Source organism: Myotis yumanensis, unplaced genomic scaffold (genome assembly GCF_028538775.1).
Source record: "Myotis yumanensis isolate MYYU_CA2020_CCGP unplaced genomic scaffold, mMyoYum1.0.hap1 SCAF_16, whole genome shotgun sequence".
Lineage (NCBI taxonomy): Eukaryota > Metazoa > Chordata > Mammalia > Chiroptera > Vespertilionidae > Myotis > Myotis yumanensis.
In genome coordinates, this window is record NW_027223767.1 from 12,410,647 (window position 1) to 12,432,571 (window position 21,925).

The window sequence follows — 21,925 nt, forward strand, 5'->3', positions numbered from 1 at the left end:
GCGCCTCTGGGGAGGGGTTCCCTCTGGCCGGGGTCTGGGCAATCCCTCCATCCATCACGGCTTGCAGCCCTTCTTCCCAGTATTCTCCCTATCATCAGCACACTAAAAACAGGATTGTTTTTTTCTGGTTTTATTTTTAATATTAATATTCTCACACAAAAATCACCGAAAATAGGGGTAGGATTGGGAAGACCCCTCTGCCCCTGGGGCAGAGAGACAGTGCAGTGCGAGGGGCGGGACTGTAAACCCCCCACCCCTCCGCAGCCCCAGCATGGAGGAGAAAAAACTGACAACACAAAAATAAAGCCCCAGAGAAACTCTTCCCGGGGTGTCCCTGCCCCAGGGAGGCCCTGACCCTGGGCTGTTTCACACTTAAAAAGAAAAGGGTGGGGGCGCAAAGGGAAGGTCCATGTTTTTAAAATTGGCCGGGGCTGGGAAGGACGGGTTCCTTTTCCTCATAGTTCTTTCTTTAAAACTTTTAAATTTTTTTATTTTATTTATTTTTTTACAAAATACCATTTCAGTTCCCACTTCTTCCCCTACAGTACAGGAGTCGCTCACCCTCAGGCAGGGTTGGGGTCGGGTGGATGGGGCGAGGAGGGTCTGGTCCAAGAAAGTGCAGGACGTAGGGGAGGGGAGCGGATTTGAGCACCATGAGAGCCCGGCTGGAGCCGTGGACGGGCGGAGACGGGCGGGCCAGGCCGGGCCGGACACACACTGGGGCGCAGGGAGAGCCCTGCGGCGGGCGGCCCTGGAGGGGCGGGTGGGATAGTTCGGGGGGTGCGGGGGGTCGGGTTTTCCCAAAAATGAATAAATAGGTGAGTGGGACTGTTATAAATTAAAAACAAACAAAAAAACAAAATACAAATCATAACCAAGTGAATAAACAAGAGACATGTACAGGGATCACAGCTAGCGTTGGGAATAAAAAAGGAGGTTCTGAGGGAGGGGTAAAGCCCATAGAAAGAATCTCATTAAAATCCTCGGCTGCCGTCACATTTATGTACATACACGAGCCGCGTGCATCTGCGCCGGGCAGGCGGCGGGCAGGCGTGAGGGAACCCGTATTGACCCCCGCCGCCGCCGGAGCCTGGTCCTTGTGTCTGTTGCTAAAAAGGCCAAAGTCGGTGAGAGGAGGCGCTGGTGGGCGAGGGGCTGCCAGCCCCCTCCCCCGTCTCCCTTTATTTTTTTTTTTTCCTTTTTTCCTCATATTTGTTTAAAAAAATTTTTTTTCTTAATAAATTAAGTGAAGGGGAGCTGCCAATGGGGTGGAAGGGCTGTGCCCGTCCCCCTTCCCGGCCAGAGGCGGGACCTAGGTCCAGCCCAGGCCTGTGCTGGTGACCCCGGCGCCCTGCAGGCCGGCAGGAGGGCGGGGCATCCGGCCTCATCGAGACGTGCTGGCGGGGGCCTGCGGGGAGAAAGCGGGCGGGGGGCTCAGGAGTGGGCCGGCCACCCCGGAGCCCGCCCCTCGGTCCCGCCCGACGGCCCGCCCCGCGCCTCACCAGCGTGAAGGCGTCGTAGGCCTGCGCCAGCTCCTCGGTGCGGTACTGCTCCAGCACCACCACGCCCTGCAGGCCCGCGCTGCGGCGCCGGGCACAGGCCTCGCAGTGCACCAGGTAAGTGTTGCGGCTGCCGTTCTCACTCGTCACGAACAGGATGTTGAACACCTCCACCTGGGACAGAGAGGCGGGCGGTCACCGGGAGGAACGCCGGGGGGCTCCTTTCTCCCAGGAAGGAGGGAAGCGGGCCCACTCACGTCGCATTCGTTGCAGTAGTAAGCAGGCTCGTCCTTAACCCGGCCCTGGTAGGCGATTTTCTTCCCTGCCCGCACTAGGCTCTCCCGCTGCACCTGGCAGTGCTTCATGGACTGCAGGAGGCAGAACCTGGGCGTGGGGGAGGGCGAGTGGCAGTAAGGTAGGGCGGCTGGCAAGGCGGGACAGCAGCCCTCATTTACTAGGCCCCGTTAACATTTCATGTGCGTTTTTATCTATTTGGGCCACTGTCAAGTAAAATTCCTTGGAGCAGGAACCTTGTCACCTGCTCCAGCACTGGAACACTGCAGGGCGCATGAGTAAAGAGTGGAGAGAAAGACGGAGAATGGGGTTGCATTCTACAGGCAGAACAAGCGTGGGACCAGGTCTGATGGAAATGGGCTCCCTCTCAAGTAGGACCCTCACTTGATCATCTTGAACAAATCGGGGTCGCTGATTTTGACGGTGCGAGCCACGTTCCAGGACACGTGAATCATGGGCACAATGGACTTGACGTTCTTCACCTCGTTCCACTCATATCGTTCCAGGGCCAGCTGGTATTGATAGGCTGTGGGCCAGAAGCAGTCACTACAGGATTCTCAAACAACTCCCAGCTACTTGGACCCCAGCCCCTTCCCTCACAGCTGGCTGCCCTCCACTCCCCCGCCAACCCTCTCACCACTGAGTGTCTCTGCACCCCACCCTCTCACCGGTGAGGGGCCCAACGTTCCAGGCGATGTTGTTGCACCAGCCGGTGGCCTGCACCCAGTGCACGGTCCCCGCATTAATCCACACGAGGTCTCCAGGGCGCTGCACGAAGCGGTACACAGGGATATTGGAAGCATAGAGATCGTCCAGGATTGGCCACCAGGAACCTGTCAGGTAGTCCACACCGTGCCTGTGGGGAGGCCACAGGGTCAGATGGAAACCTGGGGACTCAGAGATGGGACATGGGGGTGGGTGTGTGTGTGTTTGGGGGTAGGGGGGCGCACCGGTCGCAGAAAGCGCTGATGGTCTCCCAGTAGTGTTCATGCACCGCGAACCACTCACAGTCGCCTGGGCCTATGTTGATGTTGACAGAGCAGAAGTTGTTGTTCTCTTGGTGGCCTGCAGGGGGCAATAGAGAACGCCATGGCTGGCCTAGCCGAGCTGAGCTCCTTCCCAAGGCCACCCTTTGGCCCTCATTGGCTGAAAGCAGCACCGACACCAGCCCCGCCCCCAGCGCGCATTCTGCACCTGGCGTTCGGCTGCCGGGGACCTTCATGTACAGCTGTACCGTGTTCATGCCCAGAATCGTGTGGCCCACGTGGCTCAGCATGTTCCCGGTAGATGTTACCCTCATGAAGGCGGGCAGCTTCAGCAGCTCCTGCAGTTGTGGCTTCCACCTGCGACGGTGAGGGAGTCAATAAAAGTGAGAGGCTATCCCCGCCCTGCAGACCCATCAGCAATCCTGCCCCAGCTTTGCTGGCCTCAACCCCACTGACCGTTTGGCATCAGATAGGTCGATGTTGGTGCCAAACTTGATAATGTGGTGGTTCTTCGGATCTGGTGTGCTGCTGTGGGGGTGAAGAGCACACATTGGTGGCGAAGCATAGGGAAGGGAATAAAAGTCACGAAAGGAATGGGCGTACTGTACGGTACCTAGGAGGGGTTCCTGTGGTGCTGTCTGGTTCCTCGGACTCCTCATCCTCACTCTCCTTCTCCTCCTGCTTGGCCATAGGCTGAGTCAGCCACCTTCCAGGAGCCCTCCCTCAGCAGCCCCACTCCAAGTCCCCTGATCTGCATCCCTGCCTCCCTATGCTTGCCTCTCACCTGTAAGGACTCCTGAAATGATGAGGCCTGGTACTGTGCATACTTGGCAATGGTGGTGTGGGAACGGGAACTCTCACAGGGCCAGATCTGTCGAGTGCCCGTCAGATCCCAGTTCTCGTCTGAGGGCTGCTGCACCTGGGTGCGCACCTCCACGGTGTGCTCACCACTCGCCTCCACCAGGGTCTTGGTGGAGAAGAGGCCCAAGTCTGCAAGGGAAGATGGAGCAGGGTGTCGGGGACGAGGCAGAGGGAGGGATGGAGGACCCAACTCACTGTGCCTTCTTACTCCTCAAGCCTCTGACAGGCTGGACATTGGCTTCACAGAGGTAAAGCCAGGGAATAGGCAGAACCCCAGCCCCACAGGAAGCGGGGAAGGTTGGCCATCCCTCATCAACCTCCTCTCCCACTGCTGCTCTGAGCTTCAGTTCCTCCACCAGTCCTCAGTACGCATGAGGCCACATGGGCACAGCACTTGGCATACAGTAGGTGCTTAATGAGTGACAGATTCTTTAAGCTATCATTAGATGCAATGAAAGACTTAAGTCAAGTGAAAGCCTAGAATGTGCTTTGAGTAACTCAGTAGAAGGAAAATATATGGGTATAGAGCGGCGGTTCTCAACCTGTGGCCCGCGACCCCTTTGGCAGTCGAACGACCCTTTCACAGGGGTCGCCTAAGACCATCCTGCATATCAGATATTTACATTACGATTCATAACAGTAGCAACATTACAGTTATGAAGTAGCAACGAAAATAATTTTATGGTTGGGTCCCAACATGAGGAACTGTATTTAAAGGGCCAGAAGGTTGAGAACCACTGGTATAGAGGAAACAGGATTGATTTCTACATGGTTCCCTCTACTTTTATGTGTTTGAAATTTTGTACAATAAAGGTTGAAAAAGAGAAGCCTCAAATCATGGGTCTTCAGGGGTACTCTCTAATCTATTCTTCTCATCCTTAATCACCAAGAAAACTAAAAGTGACCAACCAGGCCCTGAGATATATCCCTTTCCCACTTGCCTACTGTTGGAAATACAGATGCGAGAAAAGCCTGAGGCCAGCTCACCCATCACTCAGAGCACCCTTCAAATATAGCCTCCATATGACTAAGGAAAGCTCACTATAGCCACTATCCTGGATCTTCAAGAGTGGGGGCTCTCAGAGTCCCAAAGCCCCAAATCCTTGCATCCCTCCCCCACTTTTCTGTCCCCCACACTCACTGAGCCGCAGGGAACCTGCCAGGCCCCGGATCACGGTGATGGGATTTCGAGGGTCTGTACAGAACTGCAGCAACACTGGTGAGAAGGCATCCCGTTTGCTCTCCAGCTGAGGGACGACCAGAAGACAGGGCTAGATCAGAGCCCTGTCTCAGGCTCAGAGCACCCCATCAGCCCCCAATACTGGCATTGAACCCTCTGGCAGGGGCACACATACATAGATGCTGGGTGTGGGTGGGTTGAGTTTTTCCCGGGGCAGCTTCTCCTCCGTGTTGATCTTCGGCTTCACAGACTGGGCAGGGGAAAGGTAGGACTCTCTAAACTTCCCTTTCACCTTGGCATTCCTGTGGGAGGACAATGAAAGGAGGACAGAAATAGGGTGATGGGGGAAGGGAGCCTCCCACTGGGCCGGGCCAGCAGCCTCATGGGCGACAGTCCCTCACTCACTTGCTGGCGCGCACAACGTCGGCAGCACAGTGGCTGATGGTGAGGTCCGCCATGCGCAGCCTCCGCTCTTCCACCTCAGAGGCGATAAAGGTCTCCTTGTCACCGCTCTCGACCTTGATAAGCCGGATCTTCAGCTCCTTGGGGGGCCCTTCACTAAGTGAGCGCAGCTTCAGCATATCAGCCCGGCTGACACCCGGTGGCCCTGGAGCTTCCTCACGAGACTTCTTCCCAGGGACAGGGGCCGATGATGCGGGTGTGGGCTGAGCAGAGGGTGCAGGAGCTGGTGGAAGGGCCGGAGCTGTGGGTGGCTTAGCCTTGGAGGCCCCACCAGTATCAGGCCGGGCCTTCTCGCGACCCTGGATCTCCTCACTCTGCAGGTCCAGGTTCCCCAGCACTCGGCGACTCTTTTCTTTGGGGACCTTGGCCTTGGCCTTGACCCTGCCCTCACGGGACCGCCGACCCACAATGTCCTTACAGGCCCGCCTATGCCGCCGATGCTCCTTCTGATGTTCCTTCTGGTGCTCCTTCTGCCGCCGCTTACTGCTCCCTGGTCCTGTTGCTGCCACCGCCCCACCACTCTCCTCCTTAGCCTGGGCAGGAGGCATTAGTCGCTCAGTTCCACTGTCCACTGGGTCTGCCGTGTCCACAGAGTCTGCCGTGTCCACTGGGCCTGCTGGGTCTGTGGCACTCCAGCCCACTCGCTCCACAAGGGTCTCACAAGCCCGACTGATCTCTTCTAGCACCTCAGACTCAGAGCGAGCAGGGGGCAGAGGCAGGGGTGGGGGCGGCGGGACAGGGGTCATGGGGTTCAGGGCTGGCTCTTCGCCTGCCCTGTGCTCCCGGACCCAGGGCCCACCTGAGGTAGAGAACTGAGATGAGGAGGAAGCAGAGGACTTTGGGGAACCCTGGGCACTAGGGGCTGCTGAGGTGGGTGGTGGGACAGTAGCACCTGATGGGGGACTTGGGGAATACTGAGTGCTGGGCAAGGGCCCAGGACGGGTAGAAACAGCTGCTCCTGTCCCCCGGTAACAGTACTTTTGTCCCTCCAGCACAGAGGCCAAGGATTTGAGCAGGCTGGCTGGGCTGGCTGCTGGGGGTGGTGGGGGGTGGCGGCGGCTGTGGCTGGGGGGGAAGAGGGAACTTGGCTAATGGTGGTGGTGGTGGTAGAGCTGGTGGTGGCTTCTTCTCCTGTTCCTGGGTGGCGGTGGCTGTGGTGGTGGTGGTGGTGGCAGCGGCGGCGGCAGTGGCAACAGCAGTGGTGGTTGGGGCTGTATCAGTGGAGAATGGAGGCTGCAGTGATACAAAGGGCTCCTTTAAGGGGGGTGGAGGGGCTCCGCCTGCCTCCTGTTGTTGCTGCTCCTCCTCCTTTCGAATGGACTCATCCAGCATTTTCATGATGTTGGCCAGCCCATCAGGCAGGATCTTGAATTCAGCGGGCTCCTCAAACTGGTCCTCCGGCGGGGTAGAGGGAAAATCAAAGAGTCGTGCACCTCGGGCAGGCAGTTCCCCCACCGCTGGCGGCACAGGCTGGGGGGCTTTATTCAGGGGGCCTGGGGATGGCCCTGGCCCCACCTCGGGGGTCTTTGGGAAGGAGATCCTGGGCCGAGGGCTCTCCGGGCGCCTGAAGCTTCCTGAGGTATTTTGGTGGCAAGAGGAGGGAGGGGCGGGAGGCAGGGCAAGAGTTAGGGGTGCAAGAGGTGGGTCCTGGGGGCTCAGTGTTGGGCTGGGGGGCCGGGAAAGGGGGGTCCATACTTCTGGCCAAATAGGGAGGTGGGGGGAAGGACACAGGCCCAGTAGGGCTGCTGCTGTGGCTGCCATTGTTGCTGCTGCTGCTGGTGGTTGGGGGAGTAGGAGGGATGTGCGAATCCTGAGTGCCCACAGAAAAACGGGGGGCCAGAGGCCCCAAGAAGCCCTCACGGTGCGGGAAGGGTAGTGGATGAGGGCGAGGGCGTCCCTCCGCCCCGAAGAAGAGATCCTCTAAGATCTCTCCAGCCTCACGGGCTGACCGGCAGGCTGGGCCCTTCAGCCAGGCAGGGGGTTGTGGAGGGCGTGAGAGGCGGGGACAGGGGGGTGGAGGCGGTGAGGGAGGGCCAGGCGGTAGGGATAGGTGGGGAGTGGCAGCAGGAGCTGCCAGGAAAGGTTTCCGACCACTATGTGGCGAAGGCCCCAGGCGGCCTTGGTGAGAAGCGACCTCCAGCGTGGGAGTTTGGTAATGGTCAGCGCCGGGCTGTAAGTGGAGGAGGAGATTGGTCAGAGGTCTGCTAGAGTCACTTAGACAAGCTCCCACTGATCGCCCACTCCATCTTCCCGCTGAGGTCGTCACTCACAATGCCTGGGCTCGGCTCCATGCCCCGGAGACCATTGTTGCTGCTGCTGCTGCTACTGCTGCTGGTGGTGGTGCCGGGGAGGCCGGGGGGCCGGGAAGGGGCGTAAGGCACGCAGGTGGTGGTTGCTGCTGGTGAAACGCTGGAGTCCATCCGCGACCTCTGAACTCTGCTCTCTCTAAGGTCACTTCCGGGGGGACGGGTGGCAGGCGGGCAGCCATGGCTCTCTGCTCCTGGGGGGCGGGGACCTGGGCCTGGGGGCGCACCCAGGACCAGCCGGTGGCCAGGGGGTTGCGCAGTGTAGGTTGGAGCTGAGTATGGATACGGGTGAGACAGCGAGTGCCGCTGGTCCTACGGGAGACAAATGAGGATACTGAGTGAAGAATGGAGGACACAGGTACTTGCAGGGAAGAGATGAAGGTCAGCAGACAGTTGCTCACTTGGCGCTCTGGGGGTGCTGAACCCTTGCGCTCGGGGCCCCAAGCATCTCCATGCAAGGTACTCCACAGCCCTGGCTTGGCCAGCTGAAATGGAGAGCTGGTGGCTAGGCTAGGCAGGGGTGGTGGTGGTGGTGGTGGTGGTGGTGGTGGTGGTGGTGGTAATGGTGGTGGTGGCAGCGGCAGCCCTGGGGGAAGGCCAGTCTGGAAGAAAAGGGGGTGTGAGAATCCCATTCCTTGCCCCAGTCCTCCCACTCACTGCCCATCTGCCCACATACAACCATACCTGCTCAGAGTTGCAGCCTCTCCTGCGCTTGCCTCCAGGGCTGAGGCCCTCCTCCCCTGAAGGGCCTGAGAGTACTGCAGGAGGCACAGGCTGCACCACTGGGGGTTCAGCGGCTCGCTTCACTGGGGGACCCCCCCGCTTGGCCCCATAGTTCCGCTTGTGCTGAGGACAAAAAGAGAGGAGAGTGGCTCAGGTGCATACCTGGCCCAGCCCTCCTCCCTATCCCAGCCAGCCCTGGTCTCACCTCAATGTGCAGCAAGTTCCATACTTGCTCCAAGGGGGGCAGGACCTTGGCTCGGTGCTGGCAGGAGCCAGCATGAAAGTTCCAGAGCTGGGCCTGGAGAGGTGGGGGAAGGGTATAGGGGACAGGGCAGAAGCAGGCATAAGATGAGGGCACTGAGCCAGAAGGCACAATCCTTGCCTATTATGTCTTGCCCCATCCCACCTGCTGTAGTCGGCCAATGTGGGGCCCCAGCTCAGCCAAGCTTCCTCCATATCGAAGGGCGCTGTGGTAGCAGCGTATGGCCTCCTCACTGTCATGCTCTGACTCGTACAGCTGCCCGAGCTGCTCCCACAGCCCTGGCTGGGCTGGTTCCCGGAGCAATGCCTGCACACAGCCATGCAAGGATTCCAGCTTTCCATGGAGGGGTCTTGGAGTGGGTGTCCTACAGAGCAGAAGGGGTTGGAGAGGGGGAGTGGTCAGGGTTGGAGGAATTCTTTTAAAGCCCCAGCCTTACCTCCCATCCCCAGCACCTTTAATCCTCACTCACCCTGGAACATAATATGGTTTGTTGGGGTGCCCAGAGCTACTGCCATGTGAAGGGGGTAGGGGAGCAGAGAGTGGGGACTGCCCGATGCTGGCAGAGCACCTGGAGAGAGAAGGAGTCTGTTAACGTACATCAGGATGGAGCAGTATTGTCCCTGCCCAGGAAGGAGGGGACGGGGGAATAAGAGGAAGCAGCTGAGGACTGCACTCAGGCCCACAGAATGGCAGAAACCCAGAGAATGAAAGAGACTGAGGGGCACAGGAGATGGGAAGACAAATTCCTGGAGACAGAAAGATGGCCCAAGTTCTCACCTGCCTCCAGGCAGCCATGCGCTACGAGGAGGGGGATGGGGCGGGCAGGAGCTCCACGCCCCAGCACAGCTCAAGCCCCCAAGGGCAAAGGCTTCCCGTGCAGCGCGGGCCCCTGGAGGGTCCACTGCCCGATGCATCCAGCCTGAGTCAGGGAAGAGATTATGTTCTTACTGGAGGCACAGCCTGAGCTGCCTGTATACACACTGCCAACCCAGCCATAGTTTTTCCCTTACCAGGTCAGCAGTGGCCCCAGGAGCCCTGGAGATCGGGCACGGCCCCCTGCCCCAGCTCTCTGGGGGGATGGTCCCAACTCCAACCGCTCTGACAGGAGAGCCCACTGCCCCCGAGGGCCGCCCAGGGCCTTTCACAGCCAATTCTACAGAGAGGAGGAGGCAAAGGGTGACGTTAGCGGGCCAAACACAGTGGGAGTTCTGGGGCTAGGTTCAGCTCTGTCGCCTGCGCAGGGAGCCAGGCCTTGGGTTTCCCTGAGGATAGGCCCACCGGGCCTAAGGAGCCCCTGCGGGCCCAGGAGAGTGGCTCGGAACCGGGATGAGTAGCAGGGACCGGGATGGCCAGTCGGGAGCCAACAGTCAACGCCGCAGCTGCTTACCCGGCCTCCGTGGGAGCGTCCTCTGACAGCCTCGGCGAGCTCCAGGAACCTGGCCAATCACAGGACTTCCTCTCTGCCCAGAAAGCCAATCATAACCCACGTCTCCGCCTCGGTAACAGCCTGCCCAGGACCAATGGGAGCGAGGTTAGCCTGGCCGCTGCGGGCGGGGGGAGACGGGCGGCGGAGCTGGACAGACAGGCTCGGCCCCGGATGACCCCGACGTGACCCGGCGGCTACCTACCGAGGGTCTCCATCTCGGACCGGACACTCGGGGCCAGCAGGGCCTGTGACCGCGTGGGTCAAGGCGGCGAGTCGCACGCCCGGGCCGGCCTGGGGGACAGCGCTCCCCGCCAGTCCCACGCACCCACAGAGCCGCCTGTGCTCCCTGCTAGTCCGCCCGAGATGCTCGCTGGCCGCCCCGCCGCCCTAGGACCGATGGACCGCAGACAGATGCACAACGCAGACAAAGCACCGACCGCCTTCCGCTCGTCACCTGCCCAGTGCCTGACCTCCCCGCTCCGAGCGCCCCTGGAACCGCCGGGCCGGTCACGGCGGCGTCGGCACTCACACCCGCCCGCGCCGCGAACGGAGCGCTCCGTTCCCCACGCCCGACCGCGTCCCCAGCCCCGTCCCAGCTCCCGGCCTCGAGCCCCGTACCTTCAGATGCTCCACTTCTCCTGGCTGTCTGTCTTCAACACCCACCGATCCCCCAAAACCCAACCCAACTTCTGAAAAGTCGCGCACCCCCGGTCCCCAGTGGCACTTCTCGCGTGGCTCCGGTATCCTCTATGCCCTTCCCCGCCGGGGCCACGCGGTTCCCCACGGCCCACGTGGCCCCCGCCCCCCAAGGGAGGGGGGATTTCGGGGGTTGCCCGTGACGTGGCTACTTGCGCAGCGGAAGCGGCGTGTGTAAGTGTCCTGGGGGGGGTCCTTGGGGAGGGAGGAGGGCGGGGCCCGACAGGCGGTGACATCACCCTTGTCCCACTCTCACCACCCACTCCCTTAAAGAACCCAGAACCAGTTTCACTTCCTCCTTCACGCCGGGGGGGGGGGGGGGGGGGGCCCCCCATCCCTTCCCGTCCGTGCTGGCTCGACCACAAAGGACGCAGTGCTCCCCTTTCCTGGGCACCTTCCCTTTAGCCTCAGTTCCTCCTTCTCGCCCCTGAGACCCTGGGATCGCGGTCCCCGCGCCGCCTCCTCTCCTACCCCGCGTTCCCTCAGGTAGGGAGCCGGCTCCGCTCCTAGGATCGGTCCATTGAGAGTCTAGAGTACAAAGAGCTGCGAGTGTCGAGTACAAAGCGGCGGGGGCGGGGCCAGCGCTCCAGCTGGAGCTCGAGCCGGGCAGGAAGCCGGGGGAGAGCGAGCACCCCGGGGCTGGGGGCGGCTGGAAAGTTCACCTTCGCTAGAAGAGTCTGCGCTGCGGGGAAATTTCCACCCAGCCCACAAGGGCAAGTGGGTTTCTGGTTAAAACAGTCCTCCCTCCACAGGGCACGGTCGCCTGTTTGCATGCAAGCGCTTGGACCTCCAGGTCCCCGCGTGCCACTCCTGCTCTGCGGACCGGACCCTCTGCCGTTCACGTGGAGTTTCTGCCAGAACTCACTCCCTTCCCCACACAGCCTTCCGTTCGGTGACCCAGCTCGGGGGCAAGGACTGCGCTTCCCTGTGGCCAAGTACAGCCCTGGCCAGCTGCCCCTCCCTCCATGTCGAGGGACCCCAGGCCCAGACATGGGAAAACGGGGAGCCAGGGGTCCAGATATCAGAGGCACAGATCCCCGCTTGGGAAGTGGTGCCCTGGGCGCTGCCAAGTTACCAGGAAACGCAGCTTCCCCTTCTGCGATGATGACACTTCCCCTCCACCACTTCCCCTTTCCCACGGGGAACTGACTCAGCTTTCCCTAAATCCTCGAGCCCATCCCCGTGCCCCTTCCCACCGTGACCCCCACCCCCACCCCGCCCGGCCACCGGAACCCAAAACACAACAGCCCTCACTTGAGGACAAAAACTTCCTGTACTCTGGACACCCCGCGGATCCTGTTCCCCACGGCAGACGCCTGACTCCCCCTCCGCCCCCTCCCGAGCCCTCCCTCGGGGTCTGATTCAGGCTTGAGGTGGGGGACCGTGAGTCACCCTGAAAACCTTGCCCTGTTCCCACTGACTCAGCCCCCGCCTCCCTGAAAACACAGACACACAGTCATTGGCAGACACAACTCAGCCCACACACCGCTCACCACGGGTCCCGCGGAATTTCCCCTCTCGCCGTCCCCACGACGGCCCCTCCCTGCGCCCGGCAGCCCCGACGCCGCGCTCACACCTGTTCCTCAGGCGTCCACTCTCACCTCCACTCTCGCTTTGGAGAGGATCAGCCCTCCCCGACTCCCAGTGTCCGTACTAACCAAGGGGAGGGGACAGCCACAAGGACGCCGAGAACCCTCGACCACAGACGAGAGGCAGACGCACGCGGCCAAAGCCAGGCTGGGAAGACAGGGCGCTTGGCAGACATTCCAGCCTCTCCCGCCGGACCCACGGTCCCGGGCGCCCGCAGCTCACAAAGGGTTAATTCCTCTCCAGCCGACGCCACGCCCTCTCCATCCGGGCACTCCCGGCTCAGCCTAGCTCCGCCCCCTCCATCCGGGCTCCGGACTCGGGGACTTTAACCGACCCCCTCCCCCTAGAACCCCGAGAGAAACCCACTCCATCAATCACACCCACTTAACTCCCTCCGGCCTTGAATCCCGAGAAGCCCCTCCACGCACCGCTCCGGCCGCGCGGGACGCGGCGTCAGGGGCCAGAGGGGCGCCCACGGACTCACGTGCTGCCCCAGGCAGACCCCGCACCCAGGGCTGCACCGAGCAGGCCGGCAGCAGACACGCTGCACGCGCGCGGGGGGTGCCCGTCCCGGAACCCCGCCGCACCCCGCTCCCGCCAGGCCTCCGCCTGCCCGGGGGAAGCGAGGGGGTCCCGGCTCGCTTCTTACCTGGAGAGGGGGAGGGGAGGGCCGCCGGCTGGGGCTCCGCGGTGACTCAGCCACCCGGGCAGGCCGCCCGCTCGGGATTCCCTGCTCCAGCCTCCCCCGCCGCTGGCCCCTCCCCGCCCCCCACCGAGGAGTGACAGTGCCGCCCCGGCCCGCCGTGTGTCACTGCGAGCCTTGTGTCTGCCCCTGACTGGACCGCTGTGCTCGCCAGTCTGTCCAGTGAGGTCGGCTCTGTGCGGGTCCCCGTGTGTCTGTGCACCTGCATATCCGCTCATCTCGCCTTCCGAGCCCGTGTCTGACGAGCTCCTGTCATCGTGCCTGTCTACAGGGCTCTGCGCAGCTGTCTCTGTCTGTGTGTCTGCCTGGCTCCTGGCTCGGTCTTTTGTCTGGGTCTGCCTCTGCATCACTTTCGTGATCACGTGTGTCTCTGCACATACCCTTCTGTGTTTGCCTTCATGTTCCTGAACAGTTAGGGAGACACTGGAGCAGGCTGACCCTGTTGACTCCTCTCCGCACTACCCTGGATCCCAACATCTTGCAGGATCAGTGATCCTTCTGTCTGACAAGTCTCTGGGGGGGCTGTCTGCCTTCTATCAAGTTCTGTCCTTTTCCTCAATGTCCTTGCTTATCCTCCAGCTCCCCCATTATGATCATTGCTCACATTTACTGAATACTTATTACATACTAGGCACTGTGTTAATCACTTTCTATACATTTTTAAAACTCTTCCCCAAAATCTGATGTAGGAGTTACTTTTATGACCGCATTTTAGAGATGAGGAAATTGAGGCTCAGGAAGGTTAGGTAACTTGGTCAAGGTCATTCCGCAAGAGCGTGGAAGAGCCTCATTCTTACCACCCTCCCATAATGCCTCTGTCCCAGTCTCCCGCTGTTGGTTTTATCCTCACAGGCCATTTCCTGCGTCAGCCTGCCCCTCAGCTCTATCCCAGATTACCATCCCAAATGCCTCATGTCCTCTACAGAAGGTGTGGGGAGGAGGCTGTGCAACAGATCTCAGAAGCCATAGGTTTCCTGGCCATGACGCTAATTCAGTTAACACATTCTTTCAACACAATTCCACTGAGGTACCCCAATGTGCAAACCACCTTGCCAGAGATAGAGAAAAACAAACAGTCCCACTCAAAAATTCAGCCAGTAATGGGGAAGAGCAAAGCCCATTCAGGGAACTTAAGTCCCTGCCGTAGGTACTATCTTCTCTCCTACAGAGGAATGGCAGATGGATCAGGACCCCAGGCTGAGAACTGGCAGAAGGAGAGAAGCAAGCAGCAGAGGAGTAAAAGTTAGGGTGTGTGTGAGTGGGGGCAAATGCTATAGTGCAGTGGGGAGAGAACAGAACAGAAGGGGATCTGGACGGAGTGGTGAGATGCCAAGACTGCCACAGCAAGAGCAGGTTGTTGTAGCAATGGTCTCCAGTATCTCTCCAAATCCACAACTCTTATAGGAGCAAAGCCCTGTCCTCGCCCTCCCAGGAAAAATCCTTCCAGTGTATCTCACCTCTGCTTTCCAGCTTGCAAACCCTAGCTTAATGCAATTCAATAAGCAACTGAGTTATAGCACTAGGGGGAGGACTTTTTGGTGGTAATGGAGAGACTGGTGAAGTACAGGGCTGAACCATTCATAGGCAACAGAGGGGAGCTCCATAAACTAGGAAGGCTGAACCACTCAAGCACCATGGTGAGGGGATGCTTGGAGGAGTGGGCATGATCCAGATCAGCGGTCGCCAACCAACCTTTCGGACCTCCCGGACCACCGGTTGGGGACCGCTGATCCAGATCATACCACTCTTCTTCAAGCATGGGGTGCTGAATGGACTACTGGAATAAGGTGGGGTATAGTGCTCAGGGGTAGGACTTACCAGATGGAGTTTGGTGTGCCCTGTCTCATTGGAATCAGTGCCCCAAAAGTGGGGTGCAGCAGACCACAGTGGGTGAGGTGGGTGGTACTATGGGGATGGCATGGTGCCTGGGGGAACCTGAAAGAGAAAAAGCCAGTTAAAGATGGGTGCTCCCTGTCTGGAGAGCTTCCCTATGCTATCTGTGCCCTTATTGAGCAGAAACCTGGCTCTGGTGATCAGATGGGATGGGAGAATCTGTTTCCCATGGCAACCAGAAATGCCATAGCCAAAGTGGTCCTCCAGCCTTCCCCTTTAGGAAGCCTTCTGCACTTGGGGTAAAGGGAGCGTGCTATAGTATCTGCAGAAGTGGTCATCCCACCCAAGATCTCTCTTCTGAGTGGACCCTCCTACTGAGAATCCCTGGCCCCAGAGTAGGCCCAGCTACCCTTGACTTCTGTATCCTAGTCACCTTCAATCCTGGCCCCAGGCAAGCCAATCCTCTCCCTTCAGCTCTGTCTCCTCCCTAACCTTATCAAGACACCAGTCAACCCCACCCTCTGGACTCTGCCCCCTCCTCTTCCCCCAGGCGGGTGCAGGCAGGTCTCCTGAGCAGCACAGGTGGCCAGACTAGATGAACAGGCCCAGCAGGGAGAAGCCTTCCTCCTTAGCAAGGACTGTGACTCTGGTCCTGGGTCTGGAAGTGGCCTCTGCTGCAAGCCTCCCTTCTATCCCACCCCTCAAGGCCATATCCTGTTTCCCCATCGCCTCCTTCCTCTTCTGTGTGGCCCAAGAAGGTGATAGAGGCCTACTCCCTCCTCTCCTAACTCTGAGACAAGCTGCGTCTTTTAGCATATCTTTTAGCTTACGCCTAAGGCCAAGAATCAGGTGTCCATCCAGGGATCAGACCTAAGTCTGCCTTCTCCTCAAACTCACTCCTCAGGAGTCTATGTTTTCTGTTCCCTTAGCCACAATTCTCTGCCCTGAAGGACCCAGCTTCTTAGGCTCCCCAGATACTTGGGCTCTCAGTCCAGTCCCTCCATTCCCTGGCCTTCCAGCCCCCATTCTTCCCCTGCCCCAGGGACTCAGGCCTCCAGCCCCCAGCCTCCATGATGCAATGTGCTGCAAGCTGCCTGGGCTGCTGATGACACTGCCCCCAGGGAGGTGCTATTTCTGACCCAAACAAGGCCCCTCACTGGACCAGGGCAGTGGTCAGCTGCAGTCTAGGGAGGCCAGGCTGGCAGGTTGCTTCTGCTGGAGAAGGGAGCTTGAGGCTGGCACCCTCCAGGACAGGGACACTCAGAATGTGGAACCAGGGAGAGAGAGGGGGGAAAAAGGAGACAGACAGACAGACAGACAGAGGTCTGTACTATTGCGTATGTGATTCTGTTGGAGGGGAAGGGGGTGCTGGGGAGGCTCTAGTCTGGAGAAAGAGGAGTGCCAGGCCTTAGGGACAAACTAAGAGGAGGCGTAAGGGGCAGCCAAGGGGGTCAGTGGTGGGTGTATGGGTGTCTGGACACCAGAGTGGGGGAGGGGCCAACAACCATTTAAAGGGCCAGCCCCAGAGCTTTAATCCCTCACCAGCCCTGGCCAGAAGCCGGAGGCTGTAATTCATCTGTCCAACAGCTGGGGTGGGTGTGTTTGGGGAGGGGGGGGGCATGTGGACTGGGAGAGGGAGCTGGGGGAGGGGCTGGGGCTTTCTAGTGCACAGAGCCAAACAACAAAAGGGGAAGCTGAAGGACCAGCTCCAATGTGCCCAAGCCAGGCTGCTGACCTGCAGACCCGCCCATGGCCCTAACCTGGTGACCCACAGGCTCTGTAGTTTGGACTCAATGACTCTTGGCCCAGGAGTCCAGGAACCCAAAAGTGGGCCTTGGAGAAAGGCCAGGATGAATGTCGCCCCCCAGGGCAAGCTGTCACCCCTCCTTGCACTTTCCCAGCCGCAGCAGCCCCGGATCTGACAGGCCCCACAACAGACTCAGCCTCAAATGCCCTGCTCTTCGGCCAAGCCTCTCCAGACATGGCCTGCCTGCTCCCCAGCTCCCCTTCCTGCTGGCACAGGGTGGCAGCGGCCACACCAAGACTGTCCCTTTAAATGATTAGCACCCCTGATTGTGTGGACTAACCCAGGCCCCTGCCCCCCCAGGCAAGCAGCCGGCCACCCCCCTCCCCACCACGAGTCCGCAGAAATGTGAGGACCATTTAAAGGGACAACAGAGGCAGCCCGGTTGCCAACCACCCCCTCGCCCCGCACACACACACTCACAGCCCCTCTCCCAAGCGACACACAGCCTTTGCCCCCACAAAAGGCCCCCCAAATTCCGGTTCTCTCCCCACCCCTAGAGACTGCTAGGAGGAAAAGGGGGGCCGGAGTTGGGGGCGGGGAATTGGGGGAGCAAGAAAAAGACAGGGACCCCCCTCCTTCCTTTAGAGCCCCAGGGGACAGGTCAGAGGAAGGCAAAGCCCAGAGAAGCAGTGAAACGGAGCCCCAAAGGCGCCCCGGGCAGACCTGGGCGCACAGACTGTCGGGCGAGGGGAAGGGAGTCGGGCTGCACGAGACCGCGGCGGGGCCAGCGGGCGACAAGCCCAAGTCGGGAGATGGAACAAGGAGGGCCAAGGAGAGAGAGGCATGGCCGGGGGAAAACGAGGAGACGGAACCGGGGAAAGGGGTCATCCGGAAAGGAGTGGAGGAAAATCCGAGCGGAGAGGGCAAGTCAGGCCTGGGTTACCTGCTGGGTGTCTGTCCCCCGGCGGTGCCCCCGGAGTCCGGGTGGGGAGGGGGAGCAGCAGGGGGGGAGTGGGGCTGGGGGGCGGGGGAGATGGTCCCTCCTCTGCCTCCTGGGCCTGCCCCAGCGCTAGCAGCCTCTGCCTCCCTCCCTCCTCCTCCCCGTCCCTGAGTCCCGGAGTCAAACAAAGAACTGTAGCAGGCTCTCCCCAACCCCCTCCCTCCCTCCTCCTCCTCCTCGTCCTCCTCCTCCTCCTCCTCCTCCACCTCCTCCTCCCTTCCCTCCCTCCCCACCAGCAGGCTCCCTCCTCCCTTCCGGTCTCTTCCTTTAACTACCCGCCCGCCCCCAGCCCCCAGCACTAGTCTCTCTCCACTCACCCACCCCAACATTTTACACACCCCTCAGCCTAGCCCTGTCCCCGAAAAGGAAACTGTGGAGTTCCTTTGCAAATTGAAAGGCTCCAGAGAACAACATAGGGAGGGGACTGGGGTCTTGCTTAAAAGTCTAGAACCACAATACAATTATTTTATTTTCACAGCCAGAGGAATCGTCTTAGCTGTTTCTTCTCCAAGAGGAGGAAAAATAAACCTAAAGAAAGCAAAACAAATCTGACTAAAGCCTTCATCAAATAAAGTGCACAAAGCAGTGGAAGCTAATCCCCAGTCTCCTCCCCACCACCACCACCACCACCACCAAATGAACACCAACTCTCCACCTCTCCCTGAAGGACTCCTAAGGTACTGGCCAGTTTAAAGCAGGCCTACCAACTTTAATAAGAAAAATAATAACTCACCCCATTTAGCAATAAGCATTTCATAACAAGCATTCGTTCAGTGTTCATTTTGTGCCAGGCACTGTGCTAAATGCTATGCGTAAATTCTCTCATTTTTTCACCCTCCCAACTGCCTAGAAGGAAGGTACCCTATTGATATCTAAATTTTCTAGATTAAGAATATGAAGCTCAGAGATGGTGTGATCTTCCCCAGTTCCTATAGCCACGAAGTGGCAGAGCTGGGAATGGAATGAAATCTGGTCTGACAGCCCAAGCTTCAAGGTATATAAAAAGAGAAACCAATTTTTTTCCTGGACTGTAACCAACCCCAGGACTTCACAGACAAGGGCAGCCATAGCTATCAACGGAGTCCTCCTCCCTTAAGAGAAAGCCCCACCCACTTACACATGATAAACACACTGACCTTTCAGTCTAGTACTATTTCTTGGCCCTTCTCCTCACAGTTGAGGGTGGAGGTGGGGGTGCCATTGATTAAGGTCAGAGATGAGCTGGTGTCAAGTGAATCCTCAGACCACACACAGCTCTCCTCCTGGGGGCAGCTGTCCTGCCACTACTCACACTTCCACACAAAATGAACGCTGAGCAACAGGACACTGGGCGATGCAGGAGATGGAAACTAAAAAGGCATCTGGGAGGCTCCTCCGGGAGAGGAGGGGGCCGGGAGGGAAGGCTCGCCTGTGCCCACCGAGGGGAAAGGGACCGAGACTTCTCTTAGCCCAGCCAAGGGGCTTGGCACCACACCGCGGCCGTGCCCTCCCCCTCACAAACTCCAGGCCAGGGTTTCCCACCTGCTGGATGCTAAGGCCCAGGGAAGGGAAAGGGGGAAAAGATGGCACGGGGCTGGATCTGAAATTGGGGCAGAGGTGGGGGGCCGGGATGGAGAGGGGAGGCGGCCTCATTGCCTGGCAACAATTCCGGGGCACGTGCACTGGTGACATCATCGCAGGCCGCCTCGAACACAGACCCTGGACACCTAGAGGTGGAGAGGGGCCGCTGGCCGAGCTTCTTGGAAAATGGCTTTAGGGATTCTGGGAACCGAACAAGGAGAGGAAGGTGGAAGCGGGACCGTCGCCTCCTGCTCCTGCTTTGATCGCTTTTACCCTCGGTTCGGCTCCAACCCCGGGGACTCGGGCCTCTCGGCTCCACCTCTCCGCCTCCGGCCCTGACCTCCCAACCCACATATCTCCGGAGTCCCGGAGCCCCGACACGCCTCTCGGAGAGACCGCGGGTGGGAGGCGGGAGGGTGGGGCGGGGACACGGGTCCCGCGGGACGCCGGCTCCCGTCAGTGGGAGCCCGGTGCCGCCGCGGGCCGCCAGCCGGAATCTGTCTGGGTCCCAGCTGGCCTGCCCCTCCCCGCGCGGTTCCAGGGCGGAGTCTGCGGAGTTGAAACCAGGACACGGCGAGAGGAAGAGTTATATAACCGGGAGAAGCCGGGAGGACGAGTGGGAACGGGCACCAGCGGCCCGCGAAGAGGCGAGGGGGGTGCCAAGAGCACCGAGACCAGTGAGGAGGGGAAGGACTCGGGCGCCTCTCGAAGGAGAATTCAAGCGAAGAAAGGACACGATGGCCGGGAAGTCACCAGGGCCGCCGGGGCTTCCCCGCAGGGCCCTCCCCGCCACCCGCCCACCGCCGCTGGGCCTGAGCGACTGAAGCCTCGGGAAGGGGCGCTGGCACCCGTTCGGTTCCTCCCGGGGAGGCCACCAAAGCCAAAGTCCGGGAAGGCGGCGGCGGGGCTTACGGGGCCGGAAACCACAGCTCCGCCCTGCCCACCACCTGGGAGAGGGGGCGCCGGCTGGGAGGCTGGTGGGAGACAGGCAGCCGGCCGATCCCACCCCCGCTGGGCATTACTGGTCCGAGACCTCGAGGACGAGGGCGGGCGGACCCGGACGTCTGGGTCGGGAGGCGCTGCGGGGCCCAGCCCAGCGCTGCCCCGCAAACAGTCTCCGGGGGGGACGGGGGCGGCGCGCGGGCCCGTGGCGCAGGCGCGGGGGGCGGATTCCGACGCGTGCGGCGGAGGGAGGGGCAGTGGGCGCGAGCGTGTGGGAGTGCACGTGCGGGTCCCCCGCAGCTGCCCCAGCCGCTCCCCCCTCGGCCCCGCCCCTCGCCCTCTTCCCGTCGCCGTACAGCGCCTCCTCCGCATTGGCTGCCAGGGCTCTGACGTCAGGGACGTCCGCTGGAGCGGATTGGGCGGACTCGAGAGTTCGGGAATCTGGCTCCGCAGTCCAGCTCTCCAGTTACTCTGGCAACAGGGTAAGCCACCCGGCGGGGGGAGGAGAGAGGGGAGCGGAGCTCAGCGCCGAGCCTGGGTCCCTCCCCACCTGACACCCGCCGGATCCATTTTAGTGCCAACTCGCTGCCTCCCCTCCTTCCTCCCAAACTCTGGCCGTCCCGAGAATCAGGCATCCTGCCCTCGACCCCCGTCCCCCATGCTCGCCGACTCCCACCCCGAGACACAGCCACAAACCACAGCGACCGGCAGCGAATCTGAGTTGCTTAGTAACCAACCCGCGTGCCCCGGGAGGCGGAGACTGAGTCCCGAGCCGGGGCGGAGATGACAGGAAACCCAAAGAGCACCTCAGCCCACCTTTCCCTCGGCTAGGGAGGGGGCGCGGCTGCTTTCAAGGCCCGGTTCCCACCTCACGCCCCTCAGCTCGGGCAACGCGTCTCGCCCTCGCCATCTCGTGGCGACGCCGGGAAGGTCAAGCACACAGAATCGGGCTGGGAACGGGAAAGGGCACAGCGAGGCAGGACCAGGGATGGCGAGGCCGAGGGATGAAGATATAACCACCCATTCGTGGAAAGTACTGGGGAGGAACTCCAAGTGGCCCCGGGACCGGAGACCCGGCCCGGCCTAGCCACGTCCGACCGCCAAGGCCATCTCACTGACCTGTCTGCAAACTCTGACCTTTAGCTGGGGCCGCCCCGCCCTGTCTTCGTGAAGGGGAATCCCAGCCCAAGAGGGACGGGGAGTCCTTTCGGCCCCTCACAACACCCGGAACCAAGCCGTCTGCCCCTCGGCTCTCCCCGCACCCGCCCTGCTCTGTACTAGGGCTCCCGGGTGTCCTGCGCCCCAGTCTTCTTCCCAGTGCCTTTGCCGAGACCCAAAAGTCCATCCCCAGCTCTCCTCTGCCTGCGACTCAGGCGTCCCGCCCGCCCGGGGAGGAGATGGTGTCCCTCTTTCCAGACGCCCTCGCGGCTCCCCGTTACCTGATTTTAGGTGTCCCAGGTGTTCAGATTCCCCGAGGTCTCCCAGGGGGTCGAGCGGCCCCCCCCTCTCCCAGGTCGGGGCTGGGGGGGCCGCTCCGCCCCGTGGCGCAGTTGGATTTTCCAACACAAACACCGCCCCCCAACCCCGCCCCTTCTCATGGTCCCGCCCCTCCTCGCGCCAAAGTACCCCCCTTCTCGGGCTCCGCCCCGCCTCTTGCCCGTGCCTTTGGCCTCAGCGCAAGTGCCAGAAAAGATGCCAAACGTGGATTGCAGACTTCGGGGTACAACGTGCGGGGTCCAGCCCCGATCCCCGTCTGTCAACCCCCCCCCCCCCCCCGTTCCATTTGGATCACGCGCCTTTCCGAAGTAAACCCCGCCCCCGGTCTAGTCCCGCACTTAGACTGAGCCACACCTTC

General features: G+C 60.7%; 1 protein-coding gene across 1 annotated transcript; it reads right to left on the bottom strand.

The window, feature by feature from the left end:
- Window positions 1-461: 461 nt before the first annotated feature.
- KDM6B (lysine demethylase 6B) lies at window positions 462-21,647 on the bottom strand. Its single transcript, XM_070395078.1, is given in 26 exon segments — window positions 462-1,490; window positions 1,492-1,673; window positions 1,757-1,883; window positions 2,178-2,319; window positions 2,462-2,649; window positions 2,744-2,858; window positions 2,988-3,136; window positions 3,236-3,307; window positions 3,393-3,457; window positions 3,564-3,769; window positions 4,782-4,887; window positions 4,996-5,122; window positions 5,226-6,331; window positions 6,333-6,968; window positions 6,970-7,452; window positions 7,553-7,900; window positions 7,990-8,190; window positions 8,273-8,434; window positions 8,517-8,609; window positions 8,718-8,937; window positions 9,043-9,141; window positions 9,351-9,492; window positions 9,584-9,726; window positions 9,961-10,080; window positions 14,807-14,923; window positions 21,510-21,647. Coding segments are annotated over 22 exon segments (5,070 nt in total). The 5' UTR covers window positions 9,488-9,492; window positions 9,584-9,726; window positions 9,961-10,080; window positions 14,807-14,923; window positions 21,510-21,647; the 3' UTR covers window positions 462-1,384.
- Between the last annotated feature and the right edge of the window lie 278 nt (window positions 21,648-21,925).